General features: G+C 37.5%; 1 protein-coding gene across 1 annotated transcript; it reads left to right on the top strand.

Annotated features, from left to right (window-relative positions):
• Positions 1–1,986: 1,986 nt before the first annotated feature.
• Positions 1,987–24,212, top strand: LOC147494519 (elongation factor G-1, mitochondrial). The gene is made up of 20 exons (XM_086568953.1): positions 1,987–2,418; positions 2,528–2,749; positions 3,218–3,339; positions 3,440–3,590; positions 4,860–4,931; positions 5,492–5,587; positions 5,710–5,798; positions 5,959–6,025; positions 9,889–9,927; positions 10,163–10,223; positions 10,303–10,412; positions 10,531–10,605; positions 10,681–10,749; positions 10,861–10,982; positions 13,228–13,353; positions 13,442–13,562; positions 13,943–14,043; positions 14,131–14,191; positions 23,641–23,694; positions 23,867–24,212. The coding sequence occupies exons 1-20, from the start codon at positions 2,068–2,070 to the stop codon at positions 23,969–23,971; spliced, it is 2,214 nt and encodes a 737-aa protein (XP_086425079.1). The 5' UTR covers positions 1,987–2,067; the 3' UTR covers positions 23,972–24,212.
• Positions 24,213–26,562: the final 2,350 nt, after the last annotated feature.

The raw sequence follows: 26,562 nt of genomic DNA on the forward strand, positions 1-26,562 counted from the left end.
AGTGCTCTTAACAATCTAATGAGAGATTTACGAAGTGGCAACTAGACTACGATGCAACTACCCACAAGATGGAACTAGTCGACTATTAGAACAACTATGGAAATGCTACGTTGATTCTATGATAAGGAGTTAGAGGGGGATTGATTCCACCTTAACTCGACTTAATCTTACTAACGATCTAATCGTCAGTAATCCGAATTGAACTGCTTTGCAGAACAATATGGTTACTCCTAATCCCTAATTACACATGGCATTTCTACCAATTCATAACTAGTATGTGAACGATTAAACCCATTCTCATGGTGAACTAATCGTTTCTAGAGTGGAAAGGAAATTACGACAACTCTACGATAATCGGAATCAAGCTTTCATCAAGGCTTCTCAACCCCCTCAATGGAGGTTTAGCCGAGAATCATCACAGTATCATTCCCAATGGAATTCAAACAAGACATGATATAAAGATTGAAACTTTGCTTGTTTAAACCCAATTCAAAACTACTAATGCAATAATTGAATTAAACTAATAATAACAATTAATTGAATCTACGAATTGAAACTAAACAATTAATGGAAATAAAACTAACTTATGGATAACACTATTTTATTAATCTAATGAATAATAAAATAATGATTCAAATACTAAATTAATAATCTAACTAATCTAAGTCTAGCTATCTACGTAATAAAGGAAATTAGATCTAAACAATTGTAAATGACAATAATCGAAATTGACAAACTAACTATTTTATTTATCAAACTAATGAAGAATAATGATTCTAAGAGTTTAATCTAAACAATAATTGAAATTAAACTAAACTTAATTTTATTACATGAAAACTAGATCTATAATTATCTATAGTTTTAGGTTTAACTAGCTACTATTAACAAAGAGTTAAGCTTTGGTTTTTATACTTTCAGATCCAAAAATCGTGCATGGGCTTGGAGCCATGTTTTGGGCCGAAAATCGTGCCCAAAACCCAATTCTTCGATCCGAAAAGGCCTCTTCAACCGCAGTTGCCTTTAATAGACTTTTTTTGTCCACTTCTGCTCCTCTGATTGGATCAAGTCTTAGACCATTGGAAAGCTCTTTCCGAGCGGTCGTTTTGACATAAGGTAGGCCCCATTCGAGGTCCGAGTCCAAAGATACGCCTTTCCGGAGTTCTCACGACTTGTGTCAAGTTGTTTTTTGCGTCGACTTTTTTCACTTTTTGGACGGCTTTAGAAAGGCTTTGTCTTCTTGAATCTTGGTCTTTAATCACTGAACTCCTTAGTAACCGACCTTTGCTCCTTTATCTCGCTAAAGTGACACATTTACGTACATAATGGACTTTGAAGCCCGAAATGCATAAAACACGTGTCGGTGTTAATTCTTAATTATTACTCACATAATTGGTCTAATAGTATGACTATTACAGGGTTAAAACTACAGTTTTGGGCTCTTATCAGTGGCTGCAGGTTCTTTTTCTCGTTTTTTCTTAGATCACTTGTTTGAATGAAAATGGATTTTCTTAGTAAACAAGTGCGTATTGTTGTTGGTACATTGGTGTTGTGGACATGGTTTTCTCTCCCTACAATGAACATTGACGTATAATATTCCAAAAATAATTGAAAGTAAAGAGATTTTTGAAAATTTACCAAGTATTCCAAAATTTCCGAGTTATTCCAAAATTTGAAATATATTTTGAATCCGAAAAAAAATTGGATCGGATTTGGCTAGCATATTAGGTTCAAAAAAATTTTTGGAAAAATTCCAAAAGAGGTTAATCCGATCCGAAGTCACCCCTAATTATTAGAGTATAGACAGGAGAAAAAACGATGAATCAGGCAGATCAGTTACCATGGATTCAACAGTCAGATCTCTGCTAGGATGATTTTGAAGTTTAGCCCGAAGCGTATGGCGTGGACTCCGAATTGAAAGCAAAACTCTCCTACTTGTAGTACCCAAATCTATTTTGTTGGTTGGGCTCTGATCGAAGCCCAAACGCCCACATTTTGTAACTCCACCCATGATAACAAAAATGAGGTTTTAGAAAAAAAATTTGTTTAGGGTTTAAGCAGTAAACGAAAATGGCGAGAACAGCAACACGCCTACTGAAGTACATAACAAACCCAAGCAAAAAAAGTCTACTGCATAACAATTACTCATCAGGAAATGTAGCAAGAGCTAAAGTAGAAAAAGAAAGTTGGTGGAAAGAGACAATGGATAAGTTGAGAAACATTGGGATATCGGCACATATCGATTCAGGGAAGACTACGTTGACTGAGAGAGTGTTGTTTTATACAGGAAGGATACATGAGATACATGAAGTTAGAGGAAGAGATGGTGTTGGTGCTAAGATGGATTCTATGGATTTGGAGAGAGAGAAAGGGATTACTATTCAGTCTGCTGCTACTTATTGCACTTGGAAAGATTATCAGGTCAAAATCTTTTATTTATTATTATTACTTTCAATTATGACTTTTTTTTTTTTATTTCTTTATTATTATTTCTTTCAATTACTATTGAGTCTTTACTTTTGATGGGCAGGTTAATATAATTGATACACCAGGCCATGTTGATTTCACAATTGAAGTTGAAAGAGCTTTGCGTGTGCTTGATGGTGCCATACTTGTCCTTTGTAGTGTTGGTGGAGTGCAAAGCCAATCTATTACTGTTGATCGGCAGATGAGAAGATACGGGGTTCCCAGACTTGCATTTATCAACAAACTTGACCGAATGGGAGCAGATCCATGGAAAGTCCTCAACCAGGTGAAATTTTTATTAGTTACTAGTGGAGTGCACAAACTAAGAAACGTAGTTATGCATTGAAAGTTCTCAACCATGAAATAGTTATAGTCTTCGTCAAAAAGTCATAGACCCCTAGCTTCTCGTCACAAGATCAACCTCCCTCTGTTAGTGAGTATTTTTAAATATTTAATCCCATGATGTGAAAATATTTTCATTAACTCAACAATAATTCAACAAGCTAATCCTGGATTATATTAAGAAATTATAGATTTGAAAAGAGAAAACGACTAATCCATGTAAACCGTTAAGTGTGGCTGTGTGGATTGGCTTCGAGTTATTTTCCCTTTGTTAAAACGCGTATTAGTAACATCACTCATCACCTTCCTGTGCTTACTCCCAATGATTCCCAAATGATTTTTCGTGATATCACTACCATTAGATCCTTTATTTTGGCACTGTTATCTTGATTTCAGAAATTTTCTTTTGAAGGCGAGGTCTAAGCTCCGGCATCACAGTGCAGCTGTACAAGTTCCAATTGGTTTAGAAGAGGACTTTCAGGGCCTTGTTGACCTTGTGCAATCAAAAGCTTATTTCTTTGAAGGTTCTAGTGGGTTCGTCTACTGTCCTTCTGAGATACTTTTTACCGACTTATCTTAAATGTTATTGCTTTACTGCCTCAACTATCGCTTAGTATCTTTATGCTTGTTGCAGTGAAACCGTTGTCACTTCAGATATCCCTACTGATATGGAGGCTCTAGTTGCAGAAAAGCGGCGTGAACTAATAGAAGTGGTGTCCGAGGTTGATGATCAACTTGCTGAGGCTTTCCTTGCTGATGAACCTATATCACCCAATGACCTTGAGGTGCGTATCCAATTATCTGATAATGGATTTTTTGCAGAACTTACATTAAAGAAACGTCTATCAGTTGCCTACAAATCATTTGTATTATCTTGGTCGAACCGCATAACTGCATAAGATTAAGTGGTCAGATAGGAGTTCATTAGTAGCATACCAACTAGGAGTTGATGGCAACAAAGAAAAGAAATCTTGCTGCCTTTTTGGTCAAGGAGGCAATCCACCCGATAACAAGAAAACCTAACAGGAAACGAAAGAAGGAAAGAAAGAAAGAAAAACACTTGCAATTAGCTAAAAGAGCATTATACCAGCTCAACTATGTGTCTACGTGTGTGCCAAACCCTTAGAAAACAATATCCAGATTGCATTTCTCTTCCTTGCTATTAGAGCTCTGCTCTGTCCTCTGATCTCCTTAATTAGCATTCTTTTTTGAAAGATATAAAGTTAAAATTGACCAGCATAGTACAGAGGTAGAAAAGTTTAGGAAGACACTGAAGTAAAATGATGCTGCCATTACAATCAAGTGATATGCTCCTGAAATCTTATTTGAACATTGCAATGGACCCTAATGAAGTCTTTCTTATATCTTGTCTATTCTGAGTCTTCTAAAATTTTCTTCTTTCACTGCGACGGCGGGCTGAAGTAACAATAGAGGCTCAAAAGTTGCCCATTCCCAAAATTCCTCTTCCACTACTCAAAACTGCTTGAAGTTTGGTCTGTTTGAACCCGTAACCTAACTAAAGAGAATCTTCATGATCCTCCTCCAAAATGATAGAAATCTCCATGGCATCTGGTTGCACCACATGTGAAAATAAATAATGATTTCAAAGTTTGTTCTGCATATACCACTTTAGTAGATCTCTGTGATTGACATTAAAGTGTAATCCAGCAAACTGTTGAGAAAGATATAAAAGGGGCAAATTGAGTGAGCCAAACTACCATGACCATTAGGAAAGGCAAACCCGACACTTGTATTTCTTTTGATCTATTGACATATGAGTGAATTTGTACGCGAGTCTTGTCTGGAAGCAGAAAATCCTACTTTGGGCGGGAGTTTAGATCCTTGTTATATAGAAATTTTCTTCCTGCAAACAAATTTGAAATACATGGATGATCAAGCCATACTTTTTCTTAGTGCTTTATTTTTATTTATTTAAATAATATTTAAATAAAAATAGAAACTAAAATAATTGTTTAATTATATTCAAACTTGTATGTTGTGCTTTTAATTCCTTTTATATGTTTATTTAAATATATTTTTATCTATTTGTGTAGATGGCAATTCGCAGGGCTACAATAGCACAGAAGTTTGTACCTGTATTCATGGGTAGTGCTTTTAAAAACAAGGTACTTGAGCTTTTGTGGTGATGGTATTTACTTTTTTGTTTTTTGTGTTTTTTTTTCTATCGATAAATAGTATTGTTACTATTTATTGCGCTTCTATTATGTCTTTCATAACAATGCCAACTTCTTCTCTGGGTTTCCTTAACGGGTTTGACTTTTTTAGTTATACTGTTCCATTCTTAATGGGTTTGGCATTCTTTGTAACACAATGTCGTTTCTCTTCGTCCACAACATGTCAAACTCATTGTAGTTGAGACTTAGATATCACAATTACTTGTCAAGATATCCTAAATGAGATATCTGTCCCTTGGTTGTACTTCATATTAGTTTCTAAAACTTAGAGTTAGGCTTATCAAATTCATGGTGTAGATTCCTGTCAAACTTATTTTAACAAATCTTTAGACAATGGCTGTGCCAAAATTTTGTTTGTCATATTTGGTGGATTTAATGATTATACTGTATACCTCCCCCTGTTTTGCGAATTTTAGATGCTTGTTGACTTATATCTGTTATCTATTTATAAGAAAGTATACTCAGAATTTGCATTGATCTCTGGACTGTAGGGTGTCCAACCGCTGCTAGACGGGGTAATTAGCTATCTTCCATGCCCAACTGAAGTTAGTAACTATGCTCTTGACCAAACCAAGGATGAAGAGAAGGTAATACCATATACTGGTTTTCTTTGGTAAAATGGCTGTACTTGTTTCTTATTTTTTGTTTACATTTTTTTATTTTATCTTTGTGGTCTGATTAAATTATTCCTCACTTTTCTTGCTAATAGGTTGAGTTATCAGGAACTCCAGCTGGACCTCTTGTTGCGTTGGCTTTCAAATTGGAAGAAGGGCGCTTTGGTCAGTTGACATTTTTAAGGTATGTTTAGTTCACTTTATATATATCCGTATATATATATATATATATGTATATGTCAATTGTGTATATGTATTTTTTTTTCTTTAACATCTTTAATTTATTGCTAATTTGGAAGTTGGTCTATGTAAGATATTAATAATACTGTACGGTTGTATGGCAGAATATACGAAGGTGTCATCCGAAAGGGTGATTATATAATCAATGTAAACACCGGCAAGAAAATTAAGGTATGTTTTGATTGGAGGTATATAGATGTCGAAGTATATGACTTCATGCTCTCTTCATCACATGGCAGTCCTTAGTTATTTTATTTATTTTCATCAAGTTATTTTAATTTTTAAAATTTTCAAGATAACTAGAACTAGTGTTAGGTTTCCAAAAACTAATGGCTTTGCAGCTTTTTATATGGTTTTGCTGGATTGTGGATTGAAATAACGCTAAAGTTGTTTTTGATTGTGGGTTAATGTTCTAAAGGGTGTTAGGCGGAAGCTAGGAGGGCACCCAATGCCTTATCGAGCGGGTTCTGTTTACTATGCTTTTTGTACCATAGTTTATACCATGCCCCACAACTTCACCTACAACGCGAATTATAACCTAGTTTTTTGTAGATGTATTCAACTAACCATGAAGATCACCTCTATAAAATTTCAACCCATTTGATAATGCTTAACTATGGCAAAAGATGATTGCAAAATCGAATAATCTGGACGGTTAAAAAAAATTCAAAGTTGACAATGATTTTTAACTAGGTTAGATATTTCCAAATGAGATGAATTTTTGTGTAGATATTATTATCTATGATTAGTATCCACAAATTATTAGCCCTTAACTTATTTTGTATGGTGGTGTGGTAAACAGAACCTGCTCGATATATATATATATACAATCTTTCTCTAAAAAGTAGCTACTTAAGTTAAATTAAAATAAGTACCAATGCAAAACTTCACCTAGAAAATGAATTCAAACCTAAGTTTTTTGTAGATATGATATAATCATTAATCAACATTATGATCATTTCCACAAAATTTCAACTCATTTGGAAACTTTCTAACATAGATAAACATTGTTGTCATTTTTAAAAAGAAATCTAATGGTCCAGAAATGTCGAGTTTTTGCAATCTTTTTTTGCCAATGTTAGAGATTTCCAAATGACTTGAAATTTTGTAGAGATGTTCTTAATGTTGAGTGTATCATATCTACAAAATATTAGGGTTGAATTCATTTTCTAGGTGAAGTTTTACTTATGTAATTATTTTAAATTAACTTAAGTAGCTACTTTTTAGAGAATGACTATATATATGTGTGTGTGTGTGTTAAGAAATTATTAATAAAAATGAATAAATCAAACTTCTTAAAAATGTAAAAGATTTCTCCAACCAAACATTTCCCTAATTCAAATTTCAAAACAAGAATGATTCTCAAAAAGACATTCTCCAAACAAACATTTCCCATAATTCAAACACAAACAAAAAAGGAAGTTATGAACTAGTAAACCAGGTCTCTATCTCATACTTGACGCTCTTTAACTCTTAAAGCATAGAGTATTCTGACAAGACAACCACGTCATCTTCCACAAGGGCAAGGTTGTATACCAAAATTATATGAATTGTTATATGTATGGAAGCAATTAACAGAATACTTATATTATATGGGTCTTAGTTCTTTGCTCATTTTCTATTATGGGAATTCTCCACCGTCCTTCTACATCTATAAATTAATAAATACATTAAGTCTATGTAGGACAGAAGGATCTTTACCTCTGCCCCTATTTTTGCCCTTCTTAGTTCTTCTCCCTTCTTGAAGCCACTTTCTCAGCTATCCTTGCCTTGTTTTTTCCAGTACAATTCCATGCTTAGGGTTGGAGATTACAGATGTCAAATATTAGACCTTTACATGTAGCAGTTAAGCTGACATTAGAGTGATAAATGAGCATATGTGGTATTGAGGCCATAAGTAAAACATTGACTGCTTATTAGGATACATCATCTGTGCTCGACATCTATGAGACTGGCTAACATTGTGCAGTACTTCGAGTACAATACTGTTTCAAGAGTTTATGGTGTTGGGGGCTATACCTAGCACATGTGCTGAGTACGGTGCGGAGCATTGATGAGATATACTGATATAGTCCATACACATGGGATTAGGGGACATTACTTATTTATCATGTGTTTTTTTATGAAGGTGTGCTTCCTCTATTTAAGTTTCAATGTATATATTAAGCTACCTGGAAGGCAGGAGTGAACCTTCTGTCAGCCTCATGTGATATTGACATAAACTGTGCACAGGGGATCGAGGGAATACTCCTCTAGCACATATTTCTGTTTGACTTTTGAAGATTTTCAATGTATTATTGATTTTATTTCAAAGTTGTTGTCCCTTGACTTTGAGTGGATCTTACCTGGTGTGTATAGTTCCTTAAATCTTATTTGGTGTGTAGCGCTTTAACTGATTACATACTCGAGGTAGTATATATTGGATATATTCCTTTTCTGTTATTGAAAGCTCTATATATATTGATTTGTTGCTTACACGAAACTAGGTGGGTAAACAATTAAAAGAGACTATTGAAGTGTACTGGATTGTACTTGAGGACGAGTTTTGGTAGAACGTCCCTCTTGGGTAGGGTTGTAATTGGGCTTTCTATTAGTACCTCCCTGTCACAATGATACTTTTAAGGGTGATTGTAAGCTTTATGCTTTGTCAAATGTAACAGGTAGCTCTGGGTGGGTCAGCCTTTAATGTATGACTAAGTGCGTTAGCCCACAAACAATCTAAATAATCATCCTTTAACCAAGAAACAATGATAAAGACTCGATCTTTAACCAAGAATTGATCAAATAAAATTGAATACACAAGAAGTGTCTTTAACAAAACAAAAAATAAACCTAAAGTTGTTTTTGATTGTGGGTTAATATTCTAAAAAGTGTTAGGCAGAAGCTGGGAGGGCACCTAGGTCCACAGCCTTCTTTTTAATATATAAATAAGTTAAGAAATTATTAATAAAATGAATAAATCAAACTTCTTAAAAATGTGAAAAAAAAATCTCCAACCAAACATTTCCCAAATTCGAAGTTCAAAACAAGAATGATTCTTAAAAAGACATTCTCCAAACAAACATTTCCCATAATTCAAACACAAACAAAAAATGAAGTTATGAACTAGTAAATTAGGTCTCTATCTCATGCTGGACACTCTTTAACTCTTAAAGCATAGAGTATTCTGACAAGACAATCACGTCGTCTTTCACAAGGACAAGGTTGTATACCAAAATCATATGAATTGTTATATGTATGGTAGCAATTAACAGAATACTTATATTATATGGGTCTTAGTTCTTTGCTCATTTTCTGTTATGGGAATTCTCCACCGTCCTTCTACATCTATAAATTAATAAATACATTAAGTCTATGTAGGACAGAAGGATCTTTACCTCTGCCCCTATTTTTGCCCTTCTTAGTTCTTGTCCCTTCTCAAAGCCACTTTCTCGGCTATCCTTGCCTTGTTTTTTCCAGTACAATTCCATGCTTAGGGTTTGAGATTGCAGATGTCAAATATTAGACCTTTACATGTAGCAGTTAAGCTGGCATTTTTCGAAAAACTCAACAGAGTGATAAACAAGCATATGTGATATTGAGGTGAGGCCATAAGTAAAACATTGACTGCTTATTAGGATACCTCATCTATGCTCGGCATCTATGAGACTGTGCCCAACATTGTGCAGTACTGTTTCAAGAGTTTATGGTGTTGGGGGCTATACCTAGCACATGTGCTGAGTACGGTGCGGAGCATTGATGAGATATACTGACATAGTCCATACACATGGGATTAGGGGATATTACTTATTTATTGCGTGTTTTTTATGAAGGTGTGCTTCCATTATTTAAGTTTCAATGTATATATTAAGCTACCTGGAAGGCAGGAGTGAACCTTCTGCCAGCCTTATGTGATATTGACATAAACTGTGCACAGGGGATTGGGGGAATACTCCTCTAGCACATATTTCTGTTTTGACTTTTATGATTTTCAATGTATTATTGATTTTATTTCAAAGTATGATGACTTGCTAAAAGAAATTATATATTTTCAGATTCCTCGGTTAGTTCGTATGCATTCAAACGAGATGGAGGTCAGTTGGCATTTTATAAAATTTCCTTCTTGCTGTATGAACTCTGATTCATCCTAGGGTTCTCAGTTGTAGTTGCATTTTTCTAAAATTGAATTTAAAAAAAATGTAATACCTCAATTTCAGAGTTCTTCTTCATTGCTCCTTTTCTGATTCTAATAGTTTCACTCAAAGTTATGACACTTTACATCTAATTCTCTTCATTCTTTTGTGCATATATTTTCTTTTACGTTCTTAGGACATTCAAGAGGCACATGCTGGGCAAATAGTTGCAGTATTTGGTGTTGACTGTGCATCAGGTATGAAGTGAGTTATTTCCATACTATTTATGTTCTCACGCTGCTACCTAATGCTAGTAATTTGTTGTTTTTTCATCAGGAGATACTTTTACTGATGGATCTGTTAAGTACACCATGACTTCAATGAATGTCCCAGAGCCTGTGATGTCTTTAGCTGTCTCACCCGTTTCCAAAGATTCTGGAGGACAGGTAAGTAATCTTGAACAATTGTATATCCAGTTCCTTGCACGCAAAGGTGTACACTTTTATACAGTTTGTCCATAACTGAATACCTTTGTTTCATTTTTTTTTTTTTCTCTTTTGACAGTTCTCAAAAGCTTTGAACCGCTTTCAGAGAGAGGATCCAACTTTTCGTGTTGGTTTGGATCCTGAGAGTGGCCAGGTGTGATTTCAATTTCATATTTCTTAAGAATGTTCTGCACGTGCTAGAATGACATAAGAAAATGATCGTAAACAGACAATTATATCTGGAATGGGAGAGCTGCACCTGGACATTTATGTTGAGCGCATCCGGAGGGAATATAAGGTGCCTCCTTTCTACCTAGAGCAATAACCTATAAACTATGCATTCATTATAAGTATATGATGGATATGTTTGTCTGTGCTTATATTTTTAATTCTAATATATTATATGAAGGTTGATGCAACGGTGGGAAAGCCTCGTGTTAACTTCAGAGAGACTGTGACTCAGCGGGCTGAATTTGATTATTTGCATAAGAAGCAAAGTGGTGGCCAAGGACAATATGGGCGAGTATGCGGGTACGCGTGGTTGATCAATATTTTTTTAGAGTAGATGCTATTTGGTGCATCTCTTTTGTTATTTATATGATGGGGAAACAAAAATAAAGCTCTATTTAATATTTACATATCATACGTCACATCCAATTGAATTTGAACTGTCGAGGATTATCTACTTTTCCTTTACTTTTTGTGTTTGTAAAGTTGAACATCACACAAAGTAGGTTGAGATCAGTAGATAACCTATATAGAACCACAAAACCAGAACAACTAAAGTGGAATCAATTATCACTCTACACACCCGTAGCCCAGAAAACCTTGCAATACAATTCTCCTCGACATAAGATCTTAAAAATTCTCGCTCGAATCCTTGACATTCTTATTAAACATAAAAATGATTCTTTCATTCATAATGATGCTTTAACTAAGAACCAGTGTTGTAGAAACCGGTCAAAACCGCGAGTTGACTCAAACCGTATAGAAGTCGAGTTAAATCGTTGGCAAAACCGGAAATTATGCAAACCGGAATAAATCGCAAATTGCGAGTTAAATCTTAAATCTTCCGGTTTATATACAAGAAATTATTTGGAACTTCAACAAAAAAATTAAGAAGAAAAAATCCAAGCAGAGAATAAGAGATGCAAGAGATCTAATTTGTAATCTGAAGAACCCGATGGAGAAGAAAGGAAATCAATTTTAAGAAATTATTTTCTGTTCTCGGTTCTGGCTTTTCTTATTATTATTTTTGCTGGAATTTCTGGCTTCTCTTCTCTTTCCCTCTATCTTCATTTTTGCTTTTCTAACGGCGGCTTGATTCTCTCACTCTCTTTCCAACAGATAGGGTTTTAGTGAGACATCAATTGGGCAGCAATATGGGCCAGATTTAAAAGCCCAGTTGCTTTTAATACTCGCTTTATGAATGACCTAGCCCATGTCTTATTTTAAAATGGCCCATTGTTCTATTAAAAGCAGGCCCGTGTATTAAATCTAGGCCCAATTTATTTGTAAGAGTTTTTAAGTCGTCCATACTCTAAATATTGACCATATTAAGTTGTTTCAGTTCTACTTACATACAAAATACAATAGATATTAATAAAACTAAAACGTAATTGGAATGTATATATTCTTGATGCAAATTTGACGTAACTATAAAATTTTAATCGGAAATTAATACAATTCTATTCCACTATTCAAGATACTTAGCGAATTGAAATTCAAGTCAAGATCAATAATTCAATAAGGTTTCTAGATAATTCAATGAATTAGAAACCTTTGTACTCTAAGGTTTCTAATCATGCATATATTTTTTGAAGTCTAAAATACTTGGGGAAAAAAATCTTACGATTTACAATACGGTTTAAGATTTAATCTGACTCTTAACCTCTACGGTTTAAGATACGAGTTACGATTCTACAACATTGCTAAGAACCATGCACTTCTTATCAAGTGCATCTGTATCTCTCAAACCACAGTCGTAAGAACAGCTAAAGAGGTTCCTCAATTTATGAAGTTTTTGAAACTTCACTGCCCTAGGACAATCTGGAAAGTAGTAAGGGAGAATAAGATACAACACCAAAGAGAATAAGGAAATAAACAAAATAGTTAAGAACTTAAGATTCACAATCATTAACGATGAAGGAGAAAAAAAAAGAGGTGAACGTGCATTATTTAACCTATATGCTGTATGCATGGCGTTTAATGTCATAATGGGTGTCTTTGTAATAATCCATAATTGAGACTCATATACCAATGATAGAAGAGACATAGGAGCCTATACACCCATTCATATTAGACTATACTAACTAGTGTGATATCAGTAGTGGTATCTTTTTGGCACTATGTATATTTGATATAAAAGAAACGGGAGACTCTATTCACCAATAATACCTTCTACTTTCAAAATCCAAAACCTATCCGCAGTAAACAATTCTTTGGAACAATAGATAAACCTTGGAAGTGCGCTACCTAGATTTTGTATTTTGTTCTGAAAAATGACTACTTGACATGCACAAACACACAACACTGCCAAAAATTTGATTGTAATAAAACATTTGCTTGTCACCTTTTTCAAGATCCTGTGTACACATCCAAACAATTAGCTATGGACATAATCACCAAGTTGAAACATTTTTATTCTCTTATAAAGTAGTCAAGGAAAGAAAGAAAAACTCAACCACTACAACTCTGCAGCTTCAACGTTGTTTCATTCTAGAAAGACTTTGTTACCGCCTTCCCATAAAATGTCTATTCCCTCTTCTTTGAGCAGGTATGTTGAACCATTGCCACCGGGGTCCTCTACAAAGTTTGAGTTTGAGAACATGATCATAGGGCAAGTTATACCATCAAACTTCATCCCAGCCATTGAGAAAGGATTCAAAGAAGCAAGCAATTCGTAAGTGGTCGAGTTTCTGATGAAGCTGTATGTACATTGATGCTTGAAGTTATCTATATGTTTAATGTATCTCCCCATGTTTATACAGAGGTTCGTTAATAGGGCATCCGGTTGAAAATCTTCGCGTTGTTTTGACTGATGGTGCATCACATGCTGTGGACTCGAGTGAACTTGCATTCAAGTTAGCATCAATATATGCATTTAGACAGGTACGAACTTTTATAACCAGATTTTAGCACTTTTCTGTACAAGTTTTAGCACTCTCTTTAGGATCGTTCCCATTTTGCCTAGGGTTAATATGGTTTTGGTTTGTGCTGGATCAGCACATTTTTCACTGTTTAACTAAAAGGTTTTCAATTGGATTTGGATTGTAATGCCTAAGAATTTATACCACTAAATGTAGAATTCGGATCCTAAGGATTTGAATCAGCTAAATACAGGTTTGGATATGGTCAGTTAATCCATCATGACTATGACCATCACGTTGGGATCCAAAACTTTTTACCTTGTGAAGCCCCTACTGTCCTTTGTGACCAAACTATTATAATCGTCTCTTTCTTCAAATTGTTGATTATTTTTTTTGAAATAGTGCTATGCAGCAGCAAAACCTGTAATATTGGAACCGGTTATGTTAGTGGAATTGAAAGTGCCATCAGAATTCCAGGGCCCCGTTACTGGAGATATTAACAAGTGAGATGCCTTTTGTGTTTTTTTTCTTAGAGTGATTATTTGACCAAAATTTGGAAACTAAAAATATTTCTATATACTATGTGGCAGGCGAAAAGGATTGATTGTAGGAAATGATCAGGATGGAGATGACTGCATTATTACGACACATGTGCGTCTCAAATTTCCACTCATTCTATACTTTGATACTTTCTGCCATATCTCCATGAAATCCTAGACTGTATGATGTACCGTGTGCAAATAACTGAGGTCTTTAATTCTGCTTTTCACTATCCTAAACAATTAGTGGCAGTGTTATCATTATAGAACGAATTAAAGTATATCCTACCAAAAACAACTGGATTTTACGAAATATTGATGAATGACCCAAATCTTCCATTTTCAAGGTACTTGCTTAGACTCTGCGCAGTCAATTTTGAATCAATTGGTGATTTATAGGTTATAAATCATTAACCAGGTGCAGGTCGATGTGTTTTGTTGTCTTTTTCGGTTTTTCCTAGTTGTTGACCGTTTTATAGGTTAGAAATCAGAGCCATATTCATGTATCACATAACCCAAGAGATAAGGCCCCGCACCATAGTGTGCATTGGGCCCGTAAAATAGGCTCGGGGACCAAACTATGTCCGGGGAGTAACCCTAAGAGAGGGAGAGAAAAAGGAGGGAGGAGGAGATAGAGAGAGGGAGAGGTGAACTACACTTGATCCCCGAAGTGCGTAAAGCAACCTAATTGGTGCAACCCGATCTAAAAGAGAGCGAGAGTGGGTAAATTAGGAGGTCGCGGTATTGTGGTACAAATGGCTTCGTCAATAGAGATGGGGGTGAGAAAAAATGTGGTCGCATCGCTATTTGGGGTTTGGGGTTTAGAAAAACGTGAGAAAGGTGGGACCTTTCATCTCCAGAAAGACGAAGTTAACAGTACATTGAAGACACTCAAAAAATGTCTTGCTTATCATCTCCACCAATTCCAACACTATCATCTCTCCAACCCCAAAACCCAAACCCAACAAAGAAGAACGGCTATACACTTCACTCAAGTCACTCAAAACACCAACCCAAATCAAAACCCTCCACGCTCAAATCATCAAAACTGGTTTAACACAAAACGACCTTTGTCTTGATTCGGTCAACTCTTCTTATGTCGCCTCTGTTTCCAATACCGGAACTATGCTCGTCACCTTTTCGATAAACTCCATCACCCCAAACTCTTCTTTTACAATGCGATGATTAAAGGCTACTCACTACACGACTTCCATCAAGATGCATTGACTTTATACACTAATGAGGTATCGTTTTGTTACTTGTGATTCTTTTACTTTTCTGGTTGTTTTAAGATCGGTTTCTACTTTTGGAAAGATCCACATTGGCAAAGAGTTGCATGGACTTGTTTTAAAAATGGGTTGTCTTTGAAAGACTCCGTTCGCACCGCTTTGATAGATATGTATTGTGCTTGTGATTTGTCGAGTTATGGACGTTGGGTGTTTGATAAGATTGTTCATAAAGATGTTATTTGTTGGAATACTATGATAGCTGGATTTATAAAATGTGGGGAGTATGGGTAGGCGAAAGAGGTTTTTGAACTGATGCCTGTTAGGAATGTTTCGAGTTGGAATACTATTGTGGATATTGTAAATGTGGGAAATGCGAGGAAGCTATTTATTTGTTTTGGCAAATGCTGGTGTCTGATTTGGTTCCTAATGAATTCACGTTTTCTAGTGTCTTGCAGTCTTGTTCTTCTTTGGAGGATTTTGTGTTGGGGATTTGTATTCAGATTCGGAAGATAAAACGCGGGTTTGAGTTGAATCCAGTTTTGGGGAGTGCTTTTGAAATATTTAAGGCTATGGGTTGTGGTGATGTAATTTCTTGGATGACGATGATCTCTTCATGGGTAACAGCTCGGGAATGGGGCCTGGCTCTAAATCGTTACTGACGGATGATTAAGGAAAATTATATTCCTGCAATTGCTATAGTTGGCCGGCCAAATGTTGGTAAAAGTATCATTTTGAATGCATTAGTTGGAGAGGACAGGACAATTGTTAGCCCTATCAGTGGTACTACTCGAGATGCAATTGATACAGAAGTTACTAGGACAGATGGTCAGAAGTTCAAGCTTATTGACACAGCTGGGATTAGAAGGAGGGCAGTGGTAGTTTCATCTGGTAGCCCAGCAGAGGCATTATCAGTGAATCGGGCGCTTTGGGCTATTCGTCGTGCGGATGTCGTTGCTCTTGTTATTGAGGCTCTGGCTTGTATAACAGGGCAGGATTACAAGATTGCGGAAAGAATCGAGAGAGAAGGGAAAGGTTGTGTAATCTTTGTTAACAAATGGGATACCATACCAAATAACAACCTAGGTTTACACCTCGGATTCAGTTTTTTGCATGCTGTGATTAAATGGTGAATAGAAGTAATTGTTATTGAAAATAAAATAAGACGAGATCAATCTGATGGATAAGGATAAGAATAAGAACAATAATAAGACTGATCTTATTGCCGCTGGACGAAGAAAGTTGCAACAGTTTAGGAAGAAGCAGAACACCAAAGCCAAATCATCCTCTAGTAAAAATGCCAAGTCTGTAAATGAGGAGGGAGGTGATGCTACTGCTGACCTGGCGGCATCTTCTGTCAAGACGACACCTGCATCGCCAAGGGTAGCTGAGGGTGGCAATAACTCTGAATCAGTGACCATTGATCAGTTCTCGAGCCCATTGGAAACGTTACCAGTACAAGAAGTTGTGATGGAGGAAGCTGCCTTAGCGGATGGGCAAAACAGTGTTGATTTGTTTGTTTCAGGGGATGTTGGGAATGTCGAAGGAGAAAGCAGTGTGAGTGTTGAGCATGAGGAGGTAGTGGATAGTTCATTGGGACCTTCGGATAAGTCAGTTCTAGTCAGAGGCGAATCTGTGGATGGTGCTGAGTTGGCATCTGTTGATTCATTGACCTCGCATGTTACAATATTGCAGGAGGATCGAAATGAAGAAAAAGATTCACTTGTTTCACTTTCACAAGAATTATTGTCGGATATGTCCTCTAAGAAAGAAATGGAAGAAATGGGTCTGTTAATATTAATCAAAGGGCAGAATTTATGCAGGGGCATCAGGAAGAAGAAGTTAGTTCTAAGCCAGAACGAGAAACTATGCGCATACCAGAAAATGGTGTTTGTGCTGTCTTAGAGAGTCTCAAACAACAGCTCTACTCCACGGTTGTTGCAAAAGATTTCTTCCATTTGCAACTTGCGGAACAGGCTGAACTTCAGAGGGATTTTGATCATCGTGATAGTCGGTTGCTGAATGAAATATCTAAGCTAAATTCTATACTCCGAGAAACCAAAGACTGCAATACTAGTCTCAGTGTGGAGCTTGCACATTGCAGGTATGATCTCCAAAACATGGCTGCTGGGAGGGAAGAGATTGAAAGACAGTTTACTGGTGCTAGGGAAGAGCTCGCGCTTTGTAAGTCTGATCTCCAAGCCATGGCCATCGGGAGAGACGAGCTTGAAACACATTTTGCTGTTGCTACGGAAGAGCTTGAAACACATTTTGCTATTGCTACGGAAGAGCTTGCAAAGTGTAAATCTGATCTCCAAGACATGGCTGATGGGAGGGAGGAGCTTGAAACACCGTTTTCGTGTGCTACAGAAGAGACTGGAGAAATTACAGCCAGGGCCTTCGAGTTGCAAACTCAACTACAAAGGTCAGGTGAGGAGTTGGAAAACCTTTTGGCGGAAGTAGCTAGTTTCAGGGGTTCAAAGGAGGCTTTAGAAACTGAAAATGTCAACTTACGCGAGAATCTGACTGCAAAAATTGATGAGAAGAACCTGGTCGAGGAGGAGAAAATGCATTTTGTTTGTGAGAATGAGAGTCTTTCAACTCAGCTTCTTGAACAGCAGGAGCACTTCTCCAAAGTAGAAGTTTTGCAAAAGGATGTGGGGGAAAAATTATCTATGTTGGAGAAAAAGGGGAGCTTCACTCTTGCAGAAGTTATGGAGATGGTTCAGAACCTTGATGCATTTGTTGGAAGACTGCCCGACACCAACAATTCAACTGTCCAATCTGATGCCATAAATGTGGGCAGCCGTGTTACTGATTCAGTTAATGCTGCAACCAAAATGATTGAGGATCTGCAGCAGAAACTTGGAACAGCGTCCAAAGGTCTCATGAAGATGCACAGTTCTTTCAAATCACTAAATGAGAAATTCTCCGACTTGCATGTAAGGAATGGACTAGCTTGGGAAATACTGGGACTGATTTATAGTGAGCTTAAACAGTTAACACTTAGCATGTTCTGTGAAGATGCCCAAGGAATGGGTTGGATGCGAAAAGAAGAAAATTTGTTTGATCTCCTACATCCTGGTAACTTCATATACCTCTTGAATCGAATGAGAGAGCTGCTTGGCGAGAGCTTGCTAATTAAGTCGGCAAATGCTGAGCTGGAGTTCAAGTTGATTGATATAACACAAGATGTTGCAGAACTGAGGAAGAATAGTGTTGATTCAAAATCCTTCCTTGAGTTGGTGGAAGATGTCGGGCTGTGAGTACAGGTTGAATGACATGGACGTCGACTCCGATAATCCGTCGATCTCATATCCGGAATCTTTGATTGCTTCTCTTGTTCAGAAATACACCGAAGCTAGTGAACAAGTCAGCTCTTGTAGGGAAGAGTTTGGACCATTGTCACCAAATACGGCGTTTTTTTGAAAAAAACGCGTTTAAAACCCGAGATATTGCCAAGGCGTGCCCGTTCCAGTTTAAAACCGGGTTTTTCAAAAACGCTTTTTAAACGTTTTAAACTTAAAAGCGTTTAAAACCCGAGATTTTGAAAAATCTTTTTTTTTTTTTTTTAAACGCTAGAAAAGAAAAGGGTTTTGGAGTTTACCTTTTGAAGAGTGGGCGTTAGATTGACTTATTGAGACCGTTCTATTTTGCTTTGGACTATTAATAATTAATTGAAAATTTTAAAGTTATTAACTTATTTGTAGTACTTTTATGCCATTATGGTTGGTAATTAGTAGTATCTTATTTTGAGTAGTGTTTTGGCACCGAATCTAAAACTTATAGTATTTGGATGAGTAATGATAATTTGATATTTTCATGTATTTGAATTTTCTTTCATTTGTATTATTATTATTTTTATTTTATGTGTCTATTTTTTTTTCACTTTTATAGAAAATCAAACTCTTTATCTATTATATTATTTATCATCGGTTTTACCGCTTTTTTTACGTTATTATCGTATTATAATGCTTTAAACTCGCTTTTACCGCTTTTAAACCCGTTTTTATGCCCCACGCTTTTTTTTTTTTTTTTACGCTTTTTTCCGTTTTTTCCCCGTTCCGCTTAAAACACGAACTAAGTTTTTTCAAGTACACCGCTTTAAACCCGCATCGCATTTGGTGACAATGGTTTGACCGAAAGAGATGGAAAATAGTGAATTACAAGCGAAGGTGCACCAATTAAGTTCCTTGAGTTCTCAATAGGAAGCTGAAAATCACATCTTCGAGAAAGTTTGGGAAAGATGGAGCATCTTGTAGAAGCTCTTCGCTCGAAAGTTACAAGCCAAAGGAGTTGAACTTGAGCAATCGAGAAGGGGTATCTTCGTGTTAGCATTGAAAGGAAAAGGCTTGGTTGTCGCGGAGATAATCTAAAGCGCTCTCTGAGATGTCATTTGAACTGGAGAGGGTGCTCACGGGAGGTGCACTTTAAAGACACTAGACTTCGGGATGTTGAAACCAAACTAAAAGCCTATTCAGAGGCGGTGAACGTGTTGAAGCTTTGGAATCCGAGCTTTCATACATTCTAACTCGCCAGCTGCATTTTTTCGTTTCTTCTTTAAGATTACGCTCTTCTTGAGGAGGTTTTGGAACAAATAGAATTGCACGAGCATTTTCATTCGGAGATATAATTGAAAAGATTGAGTGGGATGAGCCCTCCGCAGATCGGTGATGCTAGAGATTAAGAGAGCCCCAACAGCGCAGAGCTCTGGGGGAGTGGGATGAGCCCTCTCGCGGATCGTGATGCTAGAATACATGGGGCAATGAGAGAGCCCCAACCGGCGACAACCCGGTCGAGCTCCCTCCGCCAATCGAGAGGCGCCAGAGATACATGGGGCAATGGGAGAGCCCCAACCGGCGGCAACCCTGGTTGAGACCGCGAAGTGGGATGAGCCCCTCCGCGTATCGAGACGCTAGAGATACATGGGGCAATGAGAGAGCCCTAACCGGCGACAACCGGTCGAGACCCGCGGAGGGGATGAGCCCTCCGCGGATCGAACGCTAGAGATACATGGGGCAATGAGAGAGCCCTAACCGGGCGACAACCGGTCGAGACCGCTGAGTGGGATGAGCCTCCTTGGGATTAGAGATGTTAGAGATACATGGGGCAATGAGAGCCCCAACCGGCTTCCGTTGAGCCCGCTGAATGGGATGAACCCCTCCGGATCGAGATGTTAGAGATACATGGGGGCAATGAGAGAGCCCCAACCGCGATAACCCTACGAGCCCGCTGGAGGGATGAGCCCTTCCGCGGGACAAGGCAAGAGACAGGCCGTCAAAGAGAGTAGCCCCAGAGCTTGAGCCGCAGTCGGAGTTACAAGAGATATGCGGACATGAGATCCGAATCAAACATGGGGCAAGGCTGGGTTGGCCCTCATCTTTCTTTCCGCAAGCGTGATGAGTCTTCCAAGCAGTTTGAGTTCCAAACTGCAATTAGAAGAGGGGCGTCCCTCAGGGATATTGAGGTCCATGAGTAAGGGCAAAGGGGATGAGCCCTTTGGCGGATACAATGTTGAGTTCTGTGAAAGGGTGAGACACTCCGTGCACATAGTAGTAAGTTATGTGGAGGAGAGTTTATGGCCGGGACAAGACACTCCGCGGGTACGGTAGTGAATTTTGTAGATGAGAGTGGATAGCTGGGGTGAGACACTTCGCAGGCATGAGGATTGAGTTTGAAGAGTGAGAGTGAAGGGGATGAGACCCTTCGTGGATACGCTAATGAGTTATATGAATGAGAACCGATAGAGTGAGACACTTCATAGACATACGGTCCAGTAGCAGAGTACATGGATATGAGATGTCCTGAGGAGAAGAAGACTATGTACAGTCACAGGACAATGTGGATATCTAGAGTTCAGAGGAAGAGACAAGGAAGTTTGAGGACTTCTTGGGTCCGCCGTCGTCATCGCCGCCGAACCCGAGAAGGGGGCAATTGTAGTAGCCATATTCAGGGATGTATCACATAAGTACTGGGCCAAGAGATAAGGCCCAGACCATAGTGTGCATTGGGCCCAGAAAATAGGCTCAGGACCAAACTATGTCCAGGGAGTAACCCTAAGAGAGGGAGAGAAAAAGGGAGGGAGGAGGAGATAGAGAGAGAGGGAGAGGTGAACTACGGCGGCTTGATCCCGAAAGGGTACGTAGGCAACCTAATTGGTGCAGCCGATCTAAAAGAGAGCGAGAGTACGAGTAAATTAGGAGGTCGCGGTATTGTGGTGCGACAAACATTAAACCTGAGTCTTACTAGCTGATATGACCGATTTCTTGGACCACCTGAGACGATTAATCTGGTAAATTTGGGGAAGGGCGTTTTAAAAACACAAAGTTATTAAGACATGATATCTGTGGTAGGGAGATCATCTCCAAAAAACACAGTCCTCAAATCACTTAGTAAATCCCTCATGGCCTCATGTAAAAGCGAGATATTAAACGATGACTTCTTGAAAAATATTTGTTATCTAATATTGGATAATCTAATTTATTAAACTTGGGGACTTTATTGATGTTCTTTGAGTACAAGTCCTCTGCTGTGTGTTCGAGCCTATAATCCATCTTTTTATCTTGAAATAACTATGTTAGCACTGTATTCATTTTGTCTTCTGTTGACAGTTAGTGGTGGTTTCTAATTTGAAACTGCGACTGATGTGGAAGCATTGCCAAAAGATCCGTTTGCATGTTCAGACTACGACACATTCCTCCACATCTTTTTGGTAGTCCTGGAAAGGTCTACATTGTACTCAACTATCTGCTGAGTACTCAACAGATTTTGGACGGGTCTTTATTGCTAATGAGGCGATTCAGGACTGAAAAATTAGTGGTGTGGCTGGGCTTGTTTGTAAATTTGATCTTATGAAAGCCTTTGACCACGTGAGCTGGGCTTTTGTTGTAAATGGCGGAGTTGGATTAGAAGATGTATCTTCAACCTCCTTCTCGATTCTCATTAACGAATCCTCACCGTTTTCTTTTTGAGTTCTAGAGGTATACATCAGGTAGATCCTGTTGGCAGCCGAGATATTAGGCAGGATGATTGCTAGGGCTAATGACCTTGGCTTGATAGAGGGTTTGATAGTGGTTCAGGACCGGGTGCTGGTTTCTCATCTGGAGTACGCAGATGAGATCATGGTGTTCTTGAAATGGGACCTTACTCAGCTGAGATTCATTCGGGGTTTCCTGTATTATTTTGAAGTTGTTTCTCGTCATGAGGTTAATATGGAGAAGAGTAAAGTTTTTGGGGTGGGTGTTACTGATGGTATTGATTGGATGGCTGGGGCCATAGGGTGCGGGGTAAGTACTCTCCCCTCAGGCTATCTTGGGCTCCTTCTAGGTGCACCTAGTAAATCCATGGCGATTTAGGGAGCTTTTGGCTGCACCCTGTTAGTGAGATTCTCTCACATATTTATCCTTTTTTCATTCTAATTCATAAAATTCACTTATCACAAAAACGATCCTTGGCGATTTGGGGACCCTGTGGACTCTGGTTGAGAATTTTAGGCGCAAGTTGGAGGGTTGGCAAGGTAGATACTTGTCGAGAGGAGCCCGTAAGATATTGGTAAAGAGTACCCTCTCAAGTCTCCCTGTCTATGTTATTTCCCTGTTTTTGATTCCATGTTCTGTGGCTAAAGGGATTGAGGAAATTATTAGGAATTTCTTGTGGGATGATACTGATGATACCATAGGTACCACTTGGAGAGTTGGAAAATGGTATGTCATTCTAAGAGTGGGGTTGGCTTTCTGGTGTTTAATCATTATTAAAAAAAATTACTAATATTATTTAATCGCCTTGTTCTTGCTGCGTCCCCGTCCTTTTTTGAGATGTGCCCGAGTCGCCGCGTCAATGCCCATGCAACATAGATTGGAGGCTTTGCTTTGACATGTTGTAATTAGTTAAATTTTCTTGTATTTTGTTGTTGTGTGTTTTTTTTCCTTTTCTCTTGTTTTTTTTCCTCTTCTTGTAATAGGATATCTCATCCTAAGTTCTCTTTCTATATTAATATAAACCTCTAGTTTACGGATCAAAAAAAAAAATAACAAATCTTTTCAACTACGACTCCATTGATCTGTTGGTAGTGTGTGGTTGACTATCGACTAGTTGGTCATGGGATCAAGTCGTGGTGATTTAAAAAAAAAAAAGTCTTTCATTTTAATTTGTTAGGGCCAGCTTGTTTTCTTTTTCTTTGTTTTTTTCTTCTATAAATGAACTAGTGTAAATTCCTTGCCCACTTTCTCAAAGTGAACCCCCCTATATGTCAAATTATTTTTTCTCCACCAATGTACCAAGCGATGGCAATCAGTGTTTCTGATTTGTTTCTGAAACGTAATTTTTTGAATTTCAGGTCCCTCTGAACAATATGTTTGGCTACTCCACAGCTCTTCGTTCAATGACACAGGTGAGAGAAACATCCTTATGGCATGCACGATTGCATCTCTCTGTGCGTTATATATGTTCTTTTTGGTTCTGTTAAATGCTTTCGTTCAGGAAGATAAGACTTCTTCCCTTGGGATATATGCAAGCTTGCTAAATGGCTCGCATATTATTGATGAGTATGAAATGTTTTGCAGGGGAAAGGTGAATTCACGATGGAATACAGGGAACATTGTGCAGTTTCTCAAGATGTACAGATGCAGCTTGTGAACACTTACAAGGCTACCAGAACAGGTGAATAGAATTGTGTATTTTTTGTGGAAGGAGTAGACGCCTCGTGCCCTTATGTACCAGTACGATGACCCACCTGTAACGTTAATCTAATTTATGATTTATACCAACTTCAGAGGACGTTTTTCTTTCTTTTAATTTTGTGATTGTTTTGGGGCAAAATATGTTCATTACAGAGAAAAATAGCAGATCAAATGCTGTCAAATAAGTTTTGATTTACCCAAGTAAATATAATATTTATTCTTTTACCAATATGTGATATCTTTTGTCTCTGACTCTCTTTTATACCTTAATATAGGTGGCTATTTTATTCCCAGCACATTTGGTTTTGATCACTCAATGTGGTTACCGTAGAAATATCCTAATAAAACATGCTATTTTGGCCAGCGACATGCAAATTAAAGCGGGGTCTTAGTGAAATAAAGTCTAATATTTTAATAAACATGCTATTAGATTTGGTATTATGCCCTGAGTTCTCAAAACAAACCATATCTCTACACTATATGATAGCCGGCTCAAAACAAACCATATCTCTACACTATATGATAGCCGGGTTTGTAGGAACCACACTTCTCAACCGAACAGTGTATTTCTAATCTCTTACTTTTAAGATTTTAGAACCACCTCCCTACATTTATTTAAATTATATATCTCCTATTTATTAATTACAATTGGCTCCCTGATCTCTATTAAAATTGAACCACCTCTTTCTTCAATAATTTTAGGATAGTCTTCTTAATTTAAAAGCTAAAATTTATGTATAGGAATTGTATATCTTTTCCATTTTTAGAAAATTGTTTATCTTTTCTTAGTGAGAGATTCACAAAAAATTGTTTCTCTTTAGTTTTTTTAACAATTTTCATTTTAGTTCTTTACAACTTGGCGAACTGATGCGTAGCACAGGACACATGCTAGTGCTTTTAGATAGAACATGTTTTCTAACCGTGTTATTTGTGGGGTCCAAGGTTCCTTTAAAGGTCTCTTTCTTTGCTTAGAACATCTTTAGGAGAGCTCCTAAAAAAACACCAAAATTTTGAACTAAAAAAACACCAAGCAATTTTAGGAGCAACATCAAAATTTTACCAAACAACTACGCGGTTTTAAGCAAAACCGCCTATATATAACCCATTTTACATAGTTTTGTCAAAACCCGCTCACTAAAGGCCAACCGACAGACAAAGCCTCACACGCGGTTTTCGTTAACCGCCAGCCAATGTATCGCATATAAACTTTTTTTTTTTTTTTTTTCCACAATCTTGCGGTTTTATGAAAACCGCACCATATAAGCCCCCCATTAAAAAGCCAAAGCCCACCACGAGTTGGGAAAAACCGCGTGAATGATTTGATACTGATCAAACCCTTAACCAAATATTAGGCGATTTGTTGGAAATTTGGTGTTTGGTGCTAGGTTGATATTACTCCTAAAGATGCTCTTAGTGTGCAACTTTAGGTAAAATCTTAACAATTGATAATCTTAGAAAGAGACATTTCAAAAAAGCCTTGTCAATTTATGTCCTTTGTGTATGAAGGATGGTGAGTTTGTGAATCATATCGTCTTTCATTGTCATTTTTTTTTGGCAAGTTTGGTGCTTTCTCATTCAGGGGTCGAGTAGTCTATGGGTTACTCTAGATTCTGTGAAAGGTATGTTAACCTTTTGGTCTTCGGATTTGCAATCTCAAAGGGGAAAACGTATATAGAGTATGATGCCATTTGCTGTCTTGTGGGGCCTAGGGATGGAAATGAATAGAAAGACTTTTGAGGGGGGTGTGACATCTTTGGAGGATGTGATCATGTCGATTAAAGGCCTCTTATTCTTCTCTGCCAAAGTTCATCAGGAAACTAGTAATATTCTTTTTGAGTACTTTGTGTGTAGATGAGAAGATATTTTGACTCGAGATTGTCGTGTTTTGGTTCTTATGTGTTTGGTTTTTTTCTTTTAGATTTCCATTGTAAGGATATCTCCTCTTGCTGTTTCTATGTTTCTTAATTTTATATCAATAATATATCTATTTACTGGTAAAAAAAAAATAGACATGCTATACCTTTTCAGCAGGCGGTGCTGACCACAGAACAATTAAGTTCCCTAGTAGGTATTGTTTGCCTGGTAAGATAATTCAAGATTCTTACCAAATATTTTAGGGTTCAGGATAACCAAATATTTTAGGGTTAACTAGTATTAACCCCCTCCCAGGGGGTAATTGGCTCATCTAGTGGGGGATAACACTAACTAACCCAATATTTTATCAGGGGCGAAGGTTTCTTCTTCCATTTTGTTAACAGTATACAAGCATGATCAGTTTGCATCTCATGAAACCACTGGTCTTGGACGCAGAAGGCTGAGGATGAGCTTAATCGGGTGTCTAGAAATGCATGCTTTCAGTATCATCTTGTGGGCCTTTGTTCTCATCTTCATTTGAGAACCCAACTGAAAAGGCGAGTAGGTTCAGGATTTTAAATCAATTTGGGGAGGGCATTGAATTTTTTTGTGAATAATGAAACTGCACGGATATATTAGGTGGTCTTTGAGATGATTTAAATAGGGGAAATCCGGCTCTAGAATACAGTTACATCGGGTGGCTTGGACATACAGTTGAAAACCAC

The sequence above is a fragment of the Coptis chinensis genome, chromosome 6 (genome assembly GCF_015680905.1).
Source record: "Coptis chinensis isolate HL-2020 chromosome 6, ASM1568090v1, whole genome shotgun sequence".
NCBI classification, from domain to species: Eukaryota; Viridiplantae; Streptophyta; class Magnoliopsida; order Ranunculales; family Ranunculaceae; genus Coptis; species Coptis chinensis.